This window comes from Pituophis catenifer, unplaced genomic scaffold, assembly GCF_029215685.1.
Source record: "Pituophis catenifer annectens isolate HBS135680 unplaced genomic scaffold, rPitCat1.0.hap2 SCAF_2, whole genome shotgun sequence".
In the NCBI taxonomy this organism is placed as follows: Eukaryota; Metazoa; Chordata; class Lepidosauria; order Squamata; family Colubridae; genus Pituophis; species Pituophis catenifer.
The window spans coordinates 121,209,493-121,231,026 of NW_027256882.1; the positions used below are offsets into that span (position 1 = coordinate 121,209,493).

Here is a 21,534-nt window from a genome sequence, read left to right on the forward strand (position 1 = left end):
GTCTATTGCTGCTTCCCGAGGCCCTATTGGTGGAAGTCTTAGAGGTGGGGTTAATATTCCCGCCCCTCTCAGGTTTTCCTTCCTCAATCGCCGAGCTTGGCGCCGCGGGTGGCTTCATCTCCTTCGCTTTGCTCTATGAACGGAGGCATCTAAAGGGGCGGGACCAGGATCCGGTGCCTTGGCGAAAGCTGGATCCTTATTGGAGAATGTGGCCAGGTAGGAGGGAACCGAGAGGCCGGGGCCCGGATCCTAATTGGCCAGACGGAGCAAAGGATGAGGAGCAGAGGGCGGAGTTCGCTGCCCATCAATCGGGGAGTGAATTGGGATTGCCGCGGGAGGCGGCGGCGGCGGCGGTTCCGGTGGTTGGTCGTTTTTCCGCCGCTGTCCGCAGCAGCTCCGGCTCCTCCATGGCCGCTGCGGTCCCTGGCGCGGTTGTCCCTGCCGTTCCGGTAGTGGGGGAGGCGGTGGCCGTGGAGGTCAGGCCCGGAGGCTTAGGACCCCCGCCTCCTTGAGCAGAAGGAGCCGAAATGGCAACGCCGGCCGCGCAGGTAGGAAGGCGAGGGCGCCCGGCTCCCCCCCTCTTTTTTTCCCCTCCATCCCCCCCCCCGCCCCGCTTCTGCTGGCTGAGTAGCTGCAGAGGAATGAATCCCTTGCTGCAAAGGGGGCGAAAGGCTTTCCTCCTTCAGCCGCCGTTTGCTCTCCATCCCTTCTCTCCCCGTGGAGAAAACCTCCTTCGGGGGAGCCGCTTCTCCTCCTGCCCCTTCACTCTCGCCCTCCTTCCATGCCTCCGAGGGTAAGGCCTCCGTTTGTCTACGAGATGGAGGGGGAGGGGTACTTGGCCTGCCCGGATTGGGACCTCCCGATTTCCTCTGTAGCTTTCCACGCCTTGCTTGGGAGTTTTCCGTGGGGTGGAGGTGGGAAAAAGCCAGGCTTTTCTCCCAGTGTATCATTTTCTCACTCCGAAGGAGGACAAGCAAGCCATGCTCTACTGAACCCAGTAATTCCCCTAGTCCTCAAAAAGGGGGGGGGGACCGCATCGACCACCCCTAAAAGGAGAGATTTCTCATTTCCTGCTCTCCGCCAACTCGGGAATGAGAGCCTTTTTTTTACCCCCGCTAGTTAGGTCAGTAATTATGATAATCATCAAGCACTCTGAATGTAAACTGTGTTGCTCCTCCACCATGTTCAGTTACTTCGTGCATATATCATGAAAGCTCTTTTCTAAGAGCTTTTCTTAGCTTGTTTGGGGCTAAGAAAACGTTAGAGGTGGATAAGGTGGGCCCTGTTGATCTGAGGTTTGCTGGAAAATAAGGTTATCTTAGTATGTTACCTCTAATATTGGAAAGAATAGGTCCTTCAATACCACTTGTTAGGAAGCATAAGCAAAAAGGTGCTATTATGCTCATATCCTGCTTGGGATAGATATACCATTGGTCTCTAAATAACCTTTGTTTGGATCTAACATGAAGGTTTTTTACATTCCTCCATGAATGACCTGTGTGGATCGACACAGGTTCAATTGCATTTAGAAGCTTTTTTTTTTTAACCTAAAATGTTCTCCCTCCTACTGTCACTGATATATCTTGGACCAGTGGTCCCCAACCTTTTTATCGCCGCGGACCAATCAGCCTTTGATAATTTTACCGTGGCCCGCTGAGCACGCGCAGGGGTGGGGGCTTTGGGCCACACGTGCGTACCTGCGTGGGGCTCTCTTCCCTGGAGCCTTTGCGCATGGCCCAGGAGCTTTTGCGCACGGCCCAGGAGCTTTTGCGCACGGCCCAGGAGCCTTTGCGCTGCAGCGTTCATGTCCCCCGGCCGCTGCGCGGCCCGGTGCCAGGTACTCCACGGCCCGGCACCGGTCCGCGGACCGGGGGTTGGGGACCACTGTCTTGGACAACAATGCAATTGGCATTTACAATTCCTTTATATTTAGTATTTCTATTTTAATTCATTTTGTTTTCTTTTGAAATAAGCGGACAGAGGAATCTATTCTCTCCTAAGAATAGTTAAAACCTATCTTCTTTACTATTAAGATTTTATTCTTGAAAACTTTTAGGAAATATTATTGGGCTCATGTGGGTAAGGTTTAGACTTTCTATTAAATTCAGTCTCAAAGATTTTACGAACACTAATTTTAGGTACATTTTTTCATGGTCTAATTGACTGTTGAACACCCAAAGTAGATGCTTACATTGTCTAATTGTTAATATTCAGATTGTTTTTACTTTTGTAAAAACTTCTGACATTTGTTCTCTTGATACAACTTTTGCACAACATGTTACCAACTGCTTTTTGTTGAAAGATTACCACACATATTTGACTTTAGTGTTAAGGTCAATAATTTGTGCAAAATGATCAATACAGAGAAGTTTATTTGCTATAATTATTTCTTTTCAAAGGAGAAATAATAGTTTGAAAAAGTATGATTGAATCTTTTTAAAGGATGGTTAGAAATTGGGTTCAGGAATTGGCGGTATGTTATTGAACTTGGTTGGCAAAAGGATTGGCCTGGTTAAATACTTGAATTGGATATGTAATAGGCTAAGAAGTTTTTTTAAAAACCCAGAGATGAAGGCTCAATGTTTCTCTTGGTTTGACATAAGACTGTTCACAAAACATCTGTAATATGTCAAACTGTAACCACATTTTATTGTTGAGTATGCCTTTGATTCTGGAGAGTTTCATTTGGGAATAATAATAATAGCACAAGAGGACCAAATTTAAGCATAAAATAATTCTACCTTATATTTTACTGTTGTTAATTCTTGCTGTTTCTTGCTACAAGTGACAACATGGCTAATTTACAGTTAAGCATTTGTCCAAACACTGAAGTACTACGTCTAGCCATTTTTAACCATAGTATGTTATGATGACCTCTGCATTTTGTAATGGTTGAAAGCAGTGTTTATAAACCATGCTATTTCATGTTTTGCTAAGTGAAGACGATTGGTAATATATCTTAAGTTAATTTATAAAAAAGTTCAACCTCAATTTAAATAAATGGTGTTGTACATGCATGGTCTAATATATGAATATTCATTTAAATAGAGATACATGTAAAAATGAAACCTATTACATTGTATCTAAATACTAGCAATTGGTTTTGGAAATGTTAAATTGTAATATCTTCTATTCAATCTTTATATAAAGATTCAAGCAGCCTGCCTGGCTGAAAAAATAGGATGGTTACAGCATCATTTGGTTGTGGATTATCTTGTTCTTGTACTAGTTCATTCCTCAGAGATTCTTTATCCACAACCAGATCTATTGAAAATCTATTGATTTGTAGCTTTAGATGGAAAATCATAAACAAGTTGTAAAGTGAACTTGAAAAGAGCAAACCACTCTTACATTAAAAGCATAATCATGCCCAAAGAGTTACAGAAGTTGAGTGTAAACTGAAGGATACTTAAACTTTTTAACAGAAATTGAACATTGGGGTAGCCTATATACCATCAAGGACCAGTGGAAATCTTTCTAATATTAAAAGACATTTGATTTTAGCTAGTTGAAGCCCAATGTTTTAGCTTAAACAAAGGGGAATTGTTTCCAAGCAATGTCTGTCAAAAGAAAGAAGAATTAATCTATTCATGGGTATAGACTTTTGTTCAGTGGCATACACTGAAAAAACAACTATTGAAAAGAATTGTAATTCTGGTTGTTGGACATGGTTAACTATCTGTAAAAATCTTGGACAGATGGCTACCAATATAGTGGATGATTATTGAAAACAATCCTAGATCAGGATGTCTTTCTTCTTCAGCTCTATTTTATTTAGAAATCCTTAGCTTGATTTTTTTAAATGGTAGAATTGTCTTATATCTGAGCTAGTTATGATGTAAACCAGAGTTTCTTAATCTTTCTGTGTTCACAATCCTTCTGAGTATCTAATGAAAGTTGTGGACACACACATCTTCAGGAAAATATAAATAAATTTATATGCACAATTTATGTTAAAATGTAAATAAATTGTAAATAAATTAAGGTTCCTTGTCACCTTAATATCAAGTGCTCATAAGTTAAATATGATATTTGTTGGGCATTAAAAAAATCAGTGAACTTTTGAAAAATTTATAGTTTTACTTCATTCACATTGACTTGATTGAGTAACAAATGTTCTTAATGGCTGGGTACTTTTTTTTAACTTTTATCAAAAAGAAAGAGTTTAAGACATCATAACATGTCAGTGATAATTATATATCTAGTACAGGGGTGTCAAACTCGCATCGTCACAGTGTCATAACGTGAAGTATTGGGACTTTTTCCCCCTTTCCTAAACTGGGTGTGGACATAGCCAGCGCGTGACGCATCCAGCCCAGGGGCTGGAGTTTGATAGCCCTGATCTAGTATATTCTATATTTTGGAGTAAAACAAAGTATAGAATATACTGCCTTAATAATTTAATTAGATATAAATACAAAATTTTCCCAAATATGTTTTTCAAAGTAATAGGAAAGAAATTGGAGAAATAATGAATGGTTTTGTTTTCTTGCTATTGTTTTGTGTCTGGTTCATAACCTCTTTGAGGATCATTCATGGTTTCCCAATAGTCCATGCACCAAATTTGAGAACTGCTGGTGTAAAAAAACATTGCTTTCTAGCCTCTGCTAACATTAATGAATTATAGCAGAGGCTAGAAAGCTAAGAGTGAATGATTACTTGGAATCTGTCTTCAGATATACTTAAAATTTAATATTTAAATTAAATATTATTACTGTTTATTACTGAGTTTTAGAATCATGGCTCAAGTTGAACTGGAAATGGGATCAGAGATCTTTTATGATGTATGATTTGTCTCTGGTAAACAAGCATTTTAGAAAAAAGAAAAATTAAATACCACAATATAAAATGTGAGGTTTTATTTCCAGTATTGGTGATATGCTTCCTATATTGTCGTTCATGTTTTCTGTTACTTGTCTGAAGTCTCATTAGTCTAAAAACATCAGCTAAGTAGAAATTGGTTCCAGTTCATCTCTATATTATTATTAGGTCTTTATCCCACCTTTTTATATATAGCCCAACGTAGTGAACATAGTAAACACTCCTGCATCTTGTTTCCCTATAGAAACAACACTTTGAGGTAGGTTGGACCTCAAAGAGAGAGTGACTGGCCCAAAGTCACCCAGCTGGCTTCGTAGTCTTTATGAATTAAGAAGAAGATGCTTGCTTTTCAATAATTTTTAGAGAAATGTTTTATTTGGTGGCCCACCATAGTCATAATTGTTATATGACTATAGTTAAATAGTATTATTATTTGAATTGGAGTGCCTTCTCTTATAAAATAACTAATATTACAGCTTTGGGGTATGATTATGTAGTCTATTACAACAAAATTAATATTGTTTAATACTATTATTTAAATTATGCTTAATTGGAACATAAAAAGCAAAGCAAATTCCCACATGTTCTAATTGCTTAATAATGGCAAAACAAAAACCAAACCCACAGGCTCAAAACCCACATTCAGAATCCATTGTGTAATATTGTAGACCTTGTTTATGATTCTCAAGTGCTTCACTGAAGTCTGCTGAAGACAGGGTTATAAGAGGATGAAATCTTATGCATATGAAATTTGTCTTTCTCAATCCTAGCACCTTCATACTATTTCTTTTTCATCCTGTGTTTTTTCACTGGACTTGCTCTTAATTGAGCAGTACAGTTGAGCAAACTATTGGATCTTGGATTTGCTTTATAAATTTTACTTTCTGGATTTCACAAAAATACCGTGACAAACAGCAAACAGTTTTGTTGTGTCATCATTAGATCAGAAAGGATTGACTAATGTTAATGAAATTTTTCTCTATTAGTCAGACTTCTTGTCTGGCCACAAATGATTTTATTGTTTGGGAGCCAACAAGCCCGTTCTGGTTTCTCCTGGATGCTCCAAGAAAACGTAGATGTATATTAAAGATTGAAATATATAAAAGGAAATGTAGTAAAAGCCTGATAAGGATATTTTTCCTTATTCTCTAATGAAATATGATCAGACTCTGCTCTAGGATTAATAATACACAAAAATTAAGTATACAAATGCTTCTAAGAGCACCCGCCCTCACATACTTTACTTTTTACTTCCTTGATGTAATAGAAAAGAACCTCTCTGTCTAGGAGACAGTTTTAAGGAATATAAACATCTGACTCTAATGGCTAGTTTATAACACTGTTCTAGTGTGAAAGAATGTCAGTGGTATGTACTGATTTTTGTCTTCTGGAAGTGATTGTATCAAAGAATTTTAGAGAGAAATTCAAGGTTTTGTCAGCAATAATAAAATGGCTACAGATAGTTTGTTGGTGTTTTAAAAATATTGTTTTCTAGTCCACATTTTATGGCTCAAAATCTACAAACTGGGAACAACTATTGTGAAATGAAACCATATTAAAATTGAATAGGTAGATTTCTTGAATAAAGGTCACTAAAGCACGTATAGAGAGATAAATATATACATTTCTTGGTTTTAACACAAAGAGGCCCTTGAACAAAATGTTCCAAAATAGAGCCCTTATAGTCAGGTTTATATATATTGGAACAATGGTAAGTTTTTTTGGCATTTGATCTGTCAGCCGATCATTTTTTTCTTTTTCTTTTTTTCAAGTGCAGGGTTTGTTTTGGAGGGGATCAACCGAATATTCATTCATCCATTGGTTGTAACAGGATTGTTGCCCAAGACTGATGTCATAGGCTGAGTGAAAGTGACTGCCCTAAGGTCACCCTGCCAGTTTTCATGCTTAAGGCAGGACTAGAACTCAGTCTCCTGGTTTCTAGCCTTGATTACTAGACTAAACTAGCTCTCTAGATTATAAATTACATTAAATTAAGACTTACGCATTATCAACATTAAAATGTGGATTCAGTTAACTAAATTCAATCAAATATATAGAAGATAAAAAGAGTGCTTAAAGGTACAAGAGTAAGCTTGAAATGGAAAAAGAGAAAGGAGTTGGAAAATAGACAATCATGAAGTTAAATCTAAACATAGATGCATACTTGTGTAGCATCTCTAACATTATTTGTGACCTAATATCCAAGTTTCACAGACAGATTTGTCACCTTAAATCTAAGATAATTAACATAAAAAGTTTCTACATGTGTATTTCGTTAGAAAGAGGTGTTGTGAGTAAATATGCGAGTCCTTGCATAGTACACACACCATTAGCAGATCAAGAAAAACATGGACATGTCTCATAGGACACTATCAAATTTACCTTGCATAATTGCAGAGGGTAAGACATTCAAACAGATTAAAGAAAAGTCACTTTGGTGCCTTGAGAACAAATCATTAAAAATAGGATGGGATGAAAATTTTAGTTGAAATTCTGATTGCACAAGAGTTCTGCTAATGTAATTGTTTATCAGTATCCTGCGGACATGTGTTATAAAGTCTTTGACTTTTGTATATGTAACAGATGCCATAAGAAATGAAAAAGGCTGCAACCTTTGATTTTGATTCCAAGAAAATCGTATGCCTGGAGTGATGTTGATCAAACAGAGCTAAGGGGGTTAGACCTTATGGACAATATATCAGCATAAGTCAATCAGACAGTCTGCTTTGTAAGATTGTTACTTCTAGGGGGAAAAAATACTTTATAATAAAGAAATCTTTCACTTATTTTCAGAGATGTTTTGTGTCAAATGTCCTTGGGCATTTCAACCGACCTTGACAAAACTGTGTTTATGTAGTTTTCATATCTGAAAATAAAGCTTTTAATCTAGGACTGAAATTTCTAGCTTCTTCCAAAGTCTGTCATTTGGGATACACTCAAAGACAAATTCAAGATCAATAAAGGCAGCATGAAGGGCACCATAAAGGTTGCCACAGTATTTTTCTGCCAGCTGTTGAAATTTAGGCAGTGGTCAGTTTTAGACTTGCCAGTTGTACAAGTTCTACAGGGATATATCATCCTATCCCATAGCTTTGTCTAATTAAACCTGTGCTTCTAATTCAGAGGTGTCAAACTCAAGGCCCAGGGGCCGGATTCGCCTGCGGGGTGATTAGATTTGACCAGTGGGGCCACCCTGGAAACAGTGAAGGGCCGGCCCACAGTGCCTCTGCCAGCAAAAATGGAGCTCACGAAGGCTGCAGATGGCTCTTCCAAGCTCCGTTTTCACTGGCAGAGGTTACAGGAGGCTGTCGCAGGCAAAAATGGATCTCAGGAGCCCATTTTCGCTGGCAAAGCGCTCGGACCACCACAGGCACACCTGACATGAATGATGTTGAGCTGGCCATGCCCACCTCGGCCCCCCGCGGTCAAACACAACTCTGATGCAACCCTCAATGGAATTGAGTTTGACACCCCTGCTCTAATTTCTTAAAACTATCATAATGCAGGCCAAACTGGGTGATTAAGAGGTACAAGGTTCTAGGGTGAGACGTACTTCTGAAACTAAAAGGGTTTGAAACTGCATTTGCCAATTCACTGGAGGAAAATGATAGATTTAACCAAAGAGCTTCGTTTTTTGTCTTTTTGCTACAGTCTGCCAAAAATTAACTGCATTTCTCACAACTGTCCTTCATTTGACTTTTATTTACATGATTTGTACCCTGTTCCTTTGCCCCTAAACATTCTTTACAGTAAAAACAGAACAAAATAAGACAGGAGGGTAGAATTAGGTTGATCTGACATACCTTATAAAAGTGTAAGAACTGCAGAAAGGCAGATTAATGAGATCCTATAAACTATACAGCGGTTTAGCAGACTCAGTAAAACTATTGACTCTATATTTTAAAATTATTTGAAATTTTTCCTCAAGCGTTTGCCTTGTACCACAATTAACTGAGTTTAGTAATGCAAAGTTTCACTATATATCTATTCATTGTATAGTTACAAAGGAAGAGATCATAAAGAACAATGTAAACTAATAAACATTAAAAATAACAAACCAATAAACAATTCTCTAGTCTAGTGTCACATATATTTTTTATGTTTTCAGCTTTTCCTCCAGACCACAGCAATTTTACCTATATCTCTGTACTGGCAAGAGTATATCTCAAGTTGTTAACATTCAGAAATCTGTACTCAAAAGCAATATGAATCACAGGACAACAATTCTCAGTTTGGGATCCACAATGATTTTTTTCCAAAGGAGATTTAATTACTGCCTGTCTCAAAACACCTAGCATAATGATACAGGAAATTTATGTTTTCTTGAATCCCCCTGCCAATCCCTTTTTGGTACCTATAGTCAGATAAAACAGATTGTATGTTGAGATTATAAACTATGAAATGTATTGATTCAAGCATTTTGTTCTGTTTATAGATTGCAGCAATTGTAGCTGATCTCCAAAATCCTGATTTGGTGGTACTCTAAATATTTCTTTTGATATTGTGAAAAGTATAGAATATAGAATAGAAATAGAAATACAATATAATACAATACTACGTTCATTGGCCAAGTGTTATTGGACAAACAAGGAATTTGGGGTGCATAAGCTCTCAGTGTACATATTGTACACAATGTGTGTACATTATGTGTGTATATTTGTATGTGTGATATGTTATATGTACAATGTTGTACATATAACATATCACACACACAAATATATATAATGTTATTATTATTTATTTTATTTTATTTATATATTTCCAGTTCCAATATGCTCAGCCACTTGAAACAGTTCTCTTGGATGATACCTTAAGAGCGTGATGGTGAACCTATGGCATGCGTGCCACAGGTGGCACACGTAGCCATATCAGTGGGCACGTGAGCTCAGCTCCGGTGCGTGCCAACTGATTTTCAGGCCTTCTTGGCCCACCAGAAGTAGAGAAACAGGCTGTCTTCCGCCTCCGGAGGGCCTCGAGGGGTGGTGGGGAACGCCGTTTTTGCCCTCCCCAGACTTCTAGAGAGGCTCTGGAGGCTGGGGATAGCAAAAAACGGGCCTTCCGGTCTCACTGGAAGTTGGCAAATGGGCTGTTTCTGACCTGTGGAGGACCTCCGCGGGGGTAGGGAAGGCCGTTTTCGCTCTCCCCAGACTGCTAGAAAGGCTCTGGAGCCAGGTAAGAGAGAAAAATGGGACTACAGGGCCATCGCGTGCCAGGAGCGGGATGAGTGGGAGGGGGGTTGCATACACAGGGGTGGGGCACATAGAATTATGGGTGTGGGCATGTGTGCGCACGCGCGACCCCTCCTCCCTCCTGGCATGTGATGGCAAAAAGGTTATCCATCACTGCCTTAAAGGGTACAAGGAGATGGTAATAGTAGCCTTTCAGTAATTCTCTATAAATCCATTTAGTTAGTTGTTAGATGCTATTGAATCATGGGCCACCATCTGTTTGTATAGACAAAAATTTACCATCTCAGCCTAGCAACAATTGGTAAATCTTCCAATCTTCTCCATCTATCATGTTTGTAATCTTTTCCCTTCTTCCATCAATCCTGCCAAGTGTAATTATTTTTTTCTAGTCCATTATCTTTTTGCATCACATGCCCCATATATGTGAGTTTCTCCTTGCTGATCATTGTCTCAAAGGGGCAATTTTTATTTCCTCCAGGACCTGTTGATTCTTGTAGTCCATGATACTTTTAATAGTTATCGCCAAATGTATAGTTAAGAGATACCTTTTTTCTCTTGCTTGTTTCTCAATATCAGATATTTAAGGCAATACATTATTACACTGAAAACAATTGCTTTAAATAGTCTGATTTTGGTTGCATTTAGAATACCTGATAGGTCTTGTCTAGGTTTATAATTGCCTTTCTCTTAAAGTTTAATCAGTTTTCTGTTTGACCTTAACACTTTTTAGCTGTTCTTGTACTCCCCGCCGAAAAATTATGCAGTAACATCTATTTATTTATTTATTAGAATTTGTCAAACACAAACAAGAACAAGAATAAAAGAATAAAAATACAATGACAGGGACGATAGGCACATTAGTGCACTTATGCACACCCCCTCTACTGACCACTTAAGTATGATGTACATCAATTGTATGAGAAAACACTTGGCTACTGCATTTCTTTGACAGCTTTTAGAATAAATGTGTTTTTTCATTGAAATTATAATTTATAAAAATCAAGAGATAACAGAAGGTTCAGGGGTACAAAATTAGACAGAGATTACTGTTCATGATTTCAGCAGGATTCAAATAGATGTTTTAAGTATAAACTAATTAATGTTTATTAAAATAATGCTTCTCCATAGTGTAGAAATGGGAGGTGCCAGGCTGGGTTATTCTATGCTCTAGCTCTATGGACTGAGTTGAAAACTTCTGAAGATCCGCCTCCCTGGTGACGTTCCTTCAGTTTTTTTTCAACTCAGCCTATGCTCATGGACGCAACTTTTTCAGCTCCAGAGCTTTGAGTTGAGCTTAGTTATAATTCCCTGGTAATTTTTTTCCCTTTTTCCTTTGCATTGGTGTTATATTACAGGCATTTCGTTGGGGAGGGCTCTCCATTCGGCGGATTTGAGACTAGTGGGGTGGCCTGGTCAGCTCCCTCCACCCTCCCCAGTCCCCTCAAATTGCTGTGGGGCGCTGGCCGATTAAGTTATGACTGGGAGACCAGCCCCATGCAACCTTTATATCATGAAGATTCATTGTGAATTAGGAGGCTGGTCCATGAGGAAGGCACCCTGACAGAGAAGGCATGCTTCCTGGAGTCCACCAGGTGACACTGCTTCACCAGTGGGATCTGGAGGATATCTAGTCTGCCCTATCTGGTAGGGTGAGCAGAAACCATCTGGGAGAAATGGTTCCACAAATTAGTGCTTGGCAGACTTCTTAACAAGCATTCTACATCAAAACCCCACAATAGAAGTTTTTTTCAGTCTGATTAAAGTCAGAGAATGAAACAGAGCTGTGAAAGAGAAATGTAATCTACATTTATGATGTGGTCCCTTAGCTGTCTTAGTTCCAAGCAGCAGCAGCAGCACCTCCAAATTGCTCCCGTAGTTTTTGTATAATTTTTCAAATTAACTATATTAATCTATGGTAGTATGAATTATATTGATTTAGTTACTCTCTAAGAGAAACCAGTTTTTACTTGTGTTATTTTTTTAGTTTAATGCTACAAGCAGAAAGTGTAACTATGTGGATGGTTTTTTGAAGAAGGCTTTAGAATATTCATAATATTAATTCTGCTGTAAAATACAATGACCTGTCCTGAGTGTTTGGTAAGGATAAAATTTGTGACTTACATTCAAATTATAGTGGCTTGTCTTTGGAAAAGCAATTCACATCCTCTGAATATTTTACAATTTTTGCAGTCAAATGTTCCTAAGGATTATTGGGAAAATCCAAATGATTATCTGAAAAGAAATGCTTCTTCACAAAATAAATGTAGAAAGAAAGAACCCTTGGTTATCTGTTATACTGTTTCTTATTTGGTCTGTAGTAGCAATTTAGTCTTGAACTAGAACAATTATGTTCCAATCTTGTGAACATCTTATTTTGGCATCAATTATAAAGAAGGGAGAAAACCACTGCTGTTTTAAGTACTATGTTGTCTTTTACAGGTTATTCCTTAACTTTCCTGATCACTGTCTCCAAATACTTTCTAAATGAACATTCCTGTTACTCTCAAATTGCTGGAGATGGCAAGTCCAGCCGTCAGCCCTGACTCTTCTTCCCATGAAGCACTTTCTTCTGTCAACTCTATGCCTGCATGTTCCCCTACTTCCGATTCTGAGAACCTGAGCCCAGATGAGTTGGAGCTCTTAGCCAAGTTGGAAGAACAAAACAGGTAGGACATTCTGAAGGTCCAGTACTGCTCTGATACTAATTGAAAGCCAGAGGATGTAAATAGTTTGATGTTTAAATATTTGTCAAACATTCCAGTTTTACCAGATGGCTCCTGTAAACACAACAGTTTAAATACAGTATTTCTTGAAGCATTATTGTACAAATACTAATGTTGGAGATGTGATTGCTTAGATGCTACATATTATCATATATAGTGGACATGCAAGAAAGCAAAGGCTTTTTGGATAAAAATTTGGTGGGTTATGCAAAATGTTTTAAAGAAAAAAATTCAATTTTCTCCTCAATTGTTTTTACTGGGTATAGTTAAGGGTTTTTCAGTGGGTGAAACAAAATTGATATTGTATATGGTAACAGCAGCGAGATTGTTGATAGGTCAATATTGGAAAAATGAAGCTATGCCCACTATTGAAGAATGGACTTTGAAGATGGCTAATTTTGCAGAGATGGTGAAGATTTCAGCATATCTAAAAGATCGGACACAAGAGACTTATGTATGGGAGTGGAAAAAGTGGATAGATTATGTGCAGAATAAATATCAAACTAGGAAATATCAGATAGCTTTTAACTGAATGTATTATACAGGGATAGAATAACTGAATCTTGTGAAGATTTGAATAATATACAGGGGGTGGAGGGGTTCAAGTTTTATAAAATGTGGCCTTGATTTGGATTATATCTTGTGGAAGTCCTGGGGGGAGGGGGGGGGTTAGGGAGGGTTAGGGGGGGTTAGGGAGGGTTGGGGGGGAAATTGGGGTGAAAATGTATTTGTAAAACTTTTTCAATTAAAAAAAAATGTACAAATACTAAATAGATCTTATGGCAACACTTGTAGAGGGGTAGAGCATTCTCTGTGGGCGCTCCTGCCCTCTGGAATGAGTTACCCACCGAGCTTCGGACGGCGCCTGACCTCCACTCCTTCCGTCGAGATCTAAAGACTTGGCTGTTTCTACAAATGGGTTGATTCTGATTCCTTGGGTTTTATTATTTATTGTCGCTGTTTTTAAATTGGTTTTAATTACGTTTTCTTTTATTATTGTATGTTTTTAACCTGTGTTCACCGCCCTGAGTCCTTAGGGAGAAGGGCGGCATATAAATTTGTGCAAATAAATAAATAAATAAACAAACACTTGTATAGCCTGCACCAGAGATATATAACTGCAAAGCATAAATTCCGAGGATACTTCACCCCATGGCAATAGATAATTTCACTTAGTGGCTTCTAGACCTCTTCTTTTCCCATCTATACCACCTGGGACTAGCCTCCAAAGGAAAACCACTGCAGAACTCTGCCCCACTCTTCCCAATTTCCTGAGCCTGTGCAGAGTAATACCCCAATCAATGCCGTTGTCAATATTTAAAGCTTCCAAAAGAATCAGGATGGATCCACCACTCTATTATTAGCCATCTAGTATGATCAGTGCCATCTGAGTAATACAGCCTGATCTGAAATCCAACTGGATACGTCCAGGTACTCTACTTCCTAAAAAGGGAAGGTTGGAAACTGGACAAAAACTATCCAGTATAGTTGGCTACAAGGAGGGCTTCTTCAGGAAGACATAAATCACCGCTTCTTTCAGAACAAATGGAACCATCCCTTCCCATGCCTCTGTCAGTTCCATAGGACTTTTCCAGCCAGAGTTCATCTCTAAGCAAATTTGAGTAACTTGATCTGTCAGATGTCTAGAATAATCCTCAAGTTATCTCACAAGGGCTCCCCTGCCCACTCCTTACCAATAAGGAAACTGGTTATCCAAAAGGGCTGCTGCTCAGCTCTCTACAGATTCAATAAGAGCAAAGAAGTAAAGTTTTTCAACTTTTACCTTGGTACAAGGTAAACCATGTTCTCATCTGCTTGGTTTGGATCACACTTTGTTTTCGTCCAGTGGTGCTCAAGGTATATCTTGTATCCTTTCATTTCCTGGGGTACTTGTGAAAACCAAGGAGTATTTCAAGGTCCAAAATCACAGGGTCTGCACAGATGAGATCCAATTTAAGACTGTTGTTGCTCATTCACTCCAGGCTACATCTAAGGCCATGCAACCAAGCTTCAACAAAACCATAAAGTTCCCTCTGGAATGCTTTCATATTAATCAGTTGCCTGGAACAGATCAAATCAAATCAGGCAAAATCCTTTTGCACAGTGATGAATAGCTGCAGAGAATCCCCAAGGCTAAAGGAGAGTTGTAGATAGTAAGGAAGATGACCTTGATGCAGGTATGCAGGAATCATTAGTTAGGCAAAATGGGCGGAAACATTTTAAGTTCAGAGCAACAAGATCAGTGGTGAAATGTAAAATTTGTTACTACAAGTACTGTGGGCGTGGCTGGGGTGGTGGTAATATGACAGTGGGCGTGGCCAACTTGTTTTTTTTTTTACTTTTAAAACCATTTTTTCTACAACCTCTTCTGCTGAAGAGGTTGTAAAAAAATGCTTTTAAAGCCTCTGTCGATCCCAGCTGACTTGCCTGATCAGCAGAGGCTTTTTTTCCTTTTAAAAACATTTTTTCTACAACTTCTTCGGCTGAAGAGGTTGTAGAAAAAATGCTTTTAAAAGCCTCTGATGATCCCAGCTGAGCCGCACGATCATCAGAGGCTTTTTTTTTAATTTTTAAAAGCATTTTTTCGACCAAAGAGGCTGTAGAAAACATGCTTTTAAAAATTAAAAAAATGGATGATGATTGCGCGGCTCAGCTGGGCAATGGGAGGGGGGTAGAGATTTTTGCTACCAGTTCTCCAAACCACCCTCCTCCATCGCTACCGGATTGGGCGATCCGGTCCGAACCGGGAGCATTTCACCCCTGAACAAGATACTATTTGGAAGTGGCTAAGGCAGACATTTTCCTAATTTAGGGTTCAGCACATTCAGACTTGGAAGATTCTATTATTATATCCAGTCTCAATAATAGTTCTAGCCTTCCTGGGAAGTTGTTTTCTTGGTCTGAGCTACCTAGTGGGGCTGACAGGAGTGATTTATCCATGATCTTGATATCAACATCCCACAATATCTGATCAGATTACCACTGCTATGAGCCAAAAACTGGACTTTGTATGTATTCTGCCAGAGATTCAGTAGCTGTGCCTCAACCTATCTCTGGAATCATAGTTGGTGCTATACCTGCAACCTAGAATGGCATATTTTAGAGAGGGAATTCCCCCACCCCCCACCCACTGATGTTCAGCTAAATTTTAGTCATATCAGGTCAGCCCTCCCATTTATAACCAGCATTTTCATTTAGTAATTAACTTTAATCATATGGAACAATCTCTATAGCGAATGAACACTCTTATTAATGATTAAAAGTCATTTTATAGTCTCCTTGAGCATTCTGTAGTGTTCAGCTTCAATTCCTCCAGAATATCAAAAGATAGCCAGAGGTACAATTTGATAATATTTTAGTAAGGATTGACTACTTCTCATTCACAAAATCAAATGATACTTGTTCTAAAGAAATTAAATGTTTTCCCTTGTATTAATTATTGTATTTCCCATGAGATAGATGTTAAAGCATAAATGCTAAATCAGACATGGAAGGAATGGGGATGGATGAATGGCTACCTATTTATTAATATTTTATTAATATTTTGTATATTAGTGTTGCTCAAACGCCATCCAAACTAAGAATAGAATTTGATTTAGGTAGATCCAGATCCAGTACTGAGCCAGCTATTAGTGGGAATCCTAGTTTGAGTTTGCCTTCATTTAATTGGTATGCCTGGATTTGACAGTTGCTTAAAACATGTAAGAATATACAGCCCTTTGGTTAGCTTATTTCTATTAATATCTTATTTGATTGTATATGATCATGTTGTGACAATGTAACATCAAATGCTTTATTGTAGTGAAAAATCTTATATAATTGAAGTAGTGAGAATCTGAATAAACAAATTTATGTTGCTCTATGCCCGTGATGGCGAACCTATGGCACGCGTGCCACAGGTGGCACGCAGAGCCATATTAGTGGGCACGCCAGCTCAACTCTGGGGCGTATGCGTGTGCCGGCCAGCTGATTTTCGGGCCTTCTGGGCCCACCAGAAGTAGGGAAACAGGCTGTTTCCTGCCTCTGGAGGGCCTGGGGGCGGGGTGGGGAAGGCCCGTTCTTCTTTCTTACCTGGCTTCAGATCCTGTCTGTGTATCTGGGAAGGGCGAAAACAGCCTTTCCCACTCCCTTGGAGGCCCATTTCCCGACTCCCGGTAGGACAGGAAGTGACGTTTTTTCCTGTCCCCAGCCTCCAGAGACTCCTAGAGACTCCTAGAGAGGTTCTGGAGGCTGGGGACAGCAAAAAATGTCACTTCCTGTCCCACCGAGAGTTGGGAAATGGGCCCTTTCAGCCTCCGTAGGGCCCCCAAGGGAGTGGGAAAGGCTGTTTTCGCCCTTCCCAGATACACATAGAGGATCTGGAACCAGGTAACAAAGAAAAACGGGCCTACCAGGCCATCATGTGCCAGGAGCGAGGGGGGAGGGGGTTGCGCACGCATGCGCGTGGGCACGTGCGCGCATGACCCTCCCCCGCCACCCCTCTCCCAGCACGCGATAGCAAAAAGGTTAGCCATCACTGCTCTATGCTGTGAATAAGATTACTTATTGAAGTATAGTACTGTACAGACTGCTCTTGACTATAAATGTACAAAATTTGGCTTAAAGGTGAAATGGTACATGATACAACCTTGTACAAAATGAAATTGAAAATGATTTGTAAAAAATAACTGAATTCAGTTTGTTTTAATTTTATTTATTCAATTTCTTTCACTGTCTATCTCAGCCAAGTGACTCTGGATGACTTAGAATTCTGAAGACAGTTAGAATTATAAAACTGATAAAACAATTAAAAACAATAAAATAATAAAAATATTCAAAAATAAATACATACAACAACCAAGATAGTTAATCAACTAACAATAAAGCAAAAAAGTGGGTCCTTAATTTTCTTGTTTTGTCACAGAATATAGTTTTCATTCATCTTAAACTGGTAAAGCCAGATGCAGTCTAAAGATTGAAATGTTTCTCTATAGCTTTGATTTTAAATATATATTAAAATTCTTTTACAACTAAGAAGTATGCCATGTTCTGTCATATTCTCTCTATCCTGCTCCTCAAACAGAATAATTTGCACAAATTTATGCATGTATCCTTCCATTCCTCTTCAGAGATGGAAGAGTTTCTGATGAATATTCAACATTACAAGAGAATTTTCAACATGTTGATTGGCAATCCTAACCTCTACAAGTGTCATAATGCCACTTAGTTGAAATGTTTGAAGAAACTTGTTTATGTGGAAGTTTCATAATGCTCTAGACTAGAGCATTTGTTGCATTCTAACCTAGTTATGTAACTGGTGAGACAAATACTTTTTTTTTTTACATTTTTCAAGACTTTTGGAAGCTGATTCAAAGTCATTACGCTCTATGAATGGCTCACGAAGGAATAGTGGGTCATCTTTGGTATCCAGTTCTTCTGCATCATCCAATCTGAGCCATCTTGAAGAAGATACCTGGATCTTGTGGGGAAGGATTGTCAATGAATGGGAAGAATGGCGGAAAAGAAAAGAGAAGTTACTCAAGGTGAGGAAAGTAATTGCCTTTCTGGTGGTAGACGTATTTTATAAGACTTGTAAATAATAGACATGTTTATATTTGTTATATATGTTATACTTGCATCTTATCCAATAATTCCTTTTTTGATTGTGTATTTCTGAATTATATTTATGGACTTGGACAAATAAGGCAGTGAGAAACAAAATTCTTTTTATGTAAGAATAAACTGTATTACACGAATACTGGCTCTTTGCAACAAATGCATGTAAAAGGGTGATGCAAGAACTCTGTAAAGCCGAGGGCAGGAACCAGAGGAGAAACAAATTGTTTTCTAAAAGCCAGTTGGTTAAGGTATTGAATGTTTATTTTATGGATTCAGATATTCTAGAAGAATCTCAGGATAAGTATGAAAACCTTAATTTAGAGACTCTATATTAAGATAACATCTTGATGTGTTGTAATTTTGGATGCAACGACAGCATTGTACCCAGTATTCCTCTTAGTTTATGTCAAGGGTTTAAAATTGACCATATCCCTTTATAGAAATTTGGAAAATACATGAAGTGTGAACCAACTTTGCATAATATCATTTAGAGTATCTTGTAGTCTTTTTTTCTCCTTTGCTTAGGAACTCATAAGGAAAGGAATCCCTCACCATTTCCGAGCAATTGTTTGGCAGCTTTTGTGCAGTGCCACAGACATGCCTGTGAAGAATCAATATTCAGAGTTGTTGAAAATGTCTTCTCCTTGTGAAAAGTTAATCAGAAGAGACATTGCCAGAACATACCCCGAACATGAGTTTTTCAAGGGGCAAGATAGTCTGGGCCAGGAGGTTCTCTTCAATGTTATGAAGGCAAGTTTAAGACAACACTTTTTTGTCAAAATTACATACAATGTATATATCTTTATATGGAATAGAGGTTTATTTCATGAAATTAACGTCAGCATCTCAACTTAAACAAGTTTTTGTTATTTAGAATGTCAGCTTTCTTCATTTGGCATCTCCTTGATAGATGTTTATAATATTTCTAGGTCGATAATTATCCTCGCAGATCATACTAAAACTGCTTTGCATGTTAATTGTATTGGAATTTAATTGGAAAAAAATTGTCTTATTCTAATAAATTATTTTTTCGTGTAAGACTGTATATGCAGCAAAGATCAAATGCAGAGATTGGTTTAGAAAATGAATTGTGTAATAGCTACAGATGAGGCAGTTTCATCTCTTCGATATTTCTGACATACTATAAAATTAGTCTGTTCAAAAATAGGGCCCTCCAGGAGTGCTGGGGAATTTAAATTCCCAGAATCTTCTCTCAGTATGTCCTTGGCTTTTTTTTAACTAATAAGCCTGATGAAAATTTCTGAAGGCCTATCACTTTCTCATTTCATTTTGGTTTTATATATTCACAGTTACATAATTAACAAATTGACTAGTTTCTATAGATGAAATCACTCTTCTCTGATTTTTCTGTGAGGTAGTCTGGGTTAAGAGAGTGCAGGTGGCCCAAAATCACCCGTTGGCCTTCTGTGATGGGAGACACATACATGCAAACTGTCCTATTTGTTTTAGTAAAACTCTTTCTATGGTATCTGTTTCCTTTTTACCAATTCCCCTTCCCCGTGTGATTCTTGAATTTTTATGGCAATATTTCATTTACACCTCAGTGTATAACTAATTCCATGTGGTTCAACAACATTCACACTTTATAATTGGTGTCAGGTACCATTAAGGATTACGTTACCTCCCCTTTGATTACAGTTATTTAGAACATCCAGATTTTTTCCTTCTTTGTTGTGAGTAATATATGCATATATCCAATCTATCTGTGAATATTTACAGTCTCCTGTATTACCAGGTATTTTTTCTTTCATTCTTCTCTTTATCCTTGTCTCTCATGAGCAATAGTACTATTGTAGGTTTTTCGTACTAAATCAATATCTGTAGTCTTGGAAATACTTTTTATGTAATAAATATGTAATTGGAAGAGAGAAGTCTTTATATTTTAAATGATATCAGTAGTATTGAATGGTTTTTTTAAAAAAACAAAAGAATATAAACTAAACTCAGAAAGGAAAAGAAAGCATAGAAAGTACAAGAAAAGAGGGGGAAAGAAGAGGAAAAGAAATGACTTCTGATCTTCATCATAATACAAATTTAGTAATTCTTCCTCTACAAGACTACATGCAAGTTTCTCATCTTCCTATAAACCATCCCTTATCCATATGAAAATCCACAAATTGTTAACATTTCAGTCCTGGTATCAGCAAAAGTCCATTAAGGGTTCCCGGAACTTTATAGGAACCCTGGTGGCTCATTGCAGTATTGCAGGCAAACTATGCTCACAGTCTGGAATTTGATCCTGATGGGGCTCAAGGTAGACTCAGCCTTCTGTCCTTCCAAGGTACATAAAATGAGGGCCTAGATTGTTGGGGGCAATATGCTGACATTATAAACCACCCAGAGAGTGCTATAAAGCACTATGGGGTGGTAGATAACTGTAAGTGCTATTGCTATTGTTATTATAGAAATGTGTCTGTACTTAGAGCAGAGGAACATGTACAAGAAAATTAAAATATCACATTCTGTATTTATCATCATTACTGTTGGTTCCATTAAAAAAGTGGTTTTTTGAATTATAGTGGAAGCCTGGCCCTCAGACAAATTGGCCACCAGCAGGAACATAGACATAAACAACATCTACATACCATTCAAAAGAGACAATCAAACTTCCAAAAAGGAAATAAAAAGACCAAAACACCTCCTTATCAGCAATCAATACTCAGATGAGCAGAGATTAACACCAAGATTAAAATTAGACCAACAATCAAGAAACAAACAATAACCCGATCAAGGAACTGCCAAAGCTAACAGTAAGCAGCCCAATCAAGGAACCACCATCACGCCACCAACACTGACAGGGCAGGCCTTAGTATATATTTATTTATTTATTTATTTATTAAATTTTTATACCGCCCCCTCTCCCGAAGGACTCGGGGCGGTGAACAGCCAGAATTAAAAACACACAATACAAATATTAAAATATATTAAAACAAAATTAAATTATCTTAGGCTTCTCCAATTTAAAACCCCTTACCCATAAAAATTCACCCAATTAAAAATTTTAACCCAGCCCAGCTTGCTGAAATAAAAAAGTCTTCAGGGCCCGGCGGAAGGTCCGGAGGTCCGGGATTAGTCGTATCCCTGGGGGTAGCTCATTCCAGAGGGCGGGTGCCCCCACAGAGAAGGCTCTTCCCTGGGGGGTCGCCAGCCGACATTGCCTGACAGACGGCACCCTGAGGAGA

General features: G+C 38.4%; 1 protein-coding gene across 1 annotated transcript in view; it reads left to right on the forward strand.

The window, feature by feature from the left end:
- Window positions 1-359: 359 nt before the first annotated feature.
- The window catches only part of EVI5L (ecotropic viral integration site 5 like), a 51,869-nt gene continuing 30,694 nt past the window's right edge, over window positions 360-21,534 (forward strand). Inside the window, exons 1-4 of the mRNA XM_070934375.1 lie at window positions 360-548; window positions 12,450-12,676; window positions 18,066-18,255; window positions 18,857-19,081. Of these exons, the coding sequence (XP_070790476.1) occupies window positions 12,495-12,676; window positions 18,066-18,255; window positions 18,857-19,081 (597 nt within the window). The 5' untranslated portion in view covers window positions 360-548; window positions 12,450-12,494. The remainder of the gene's footprint in view (window positions 549-12,449; window positions 12,677-18,065; window positions 18,256-18,856; window positions 19,082-21,534) is intronic.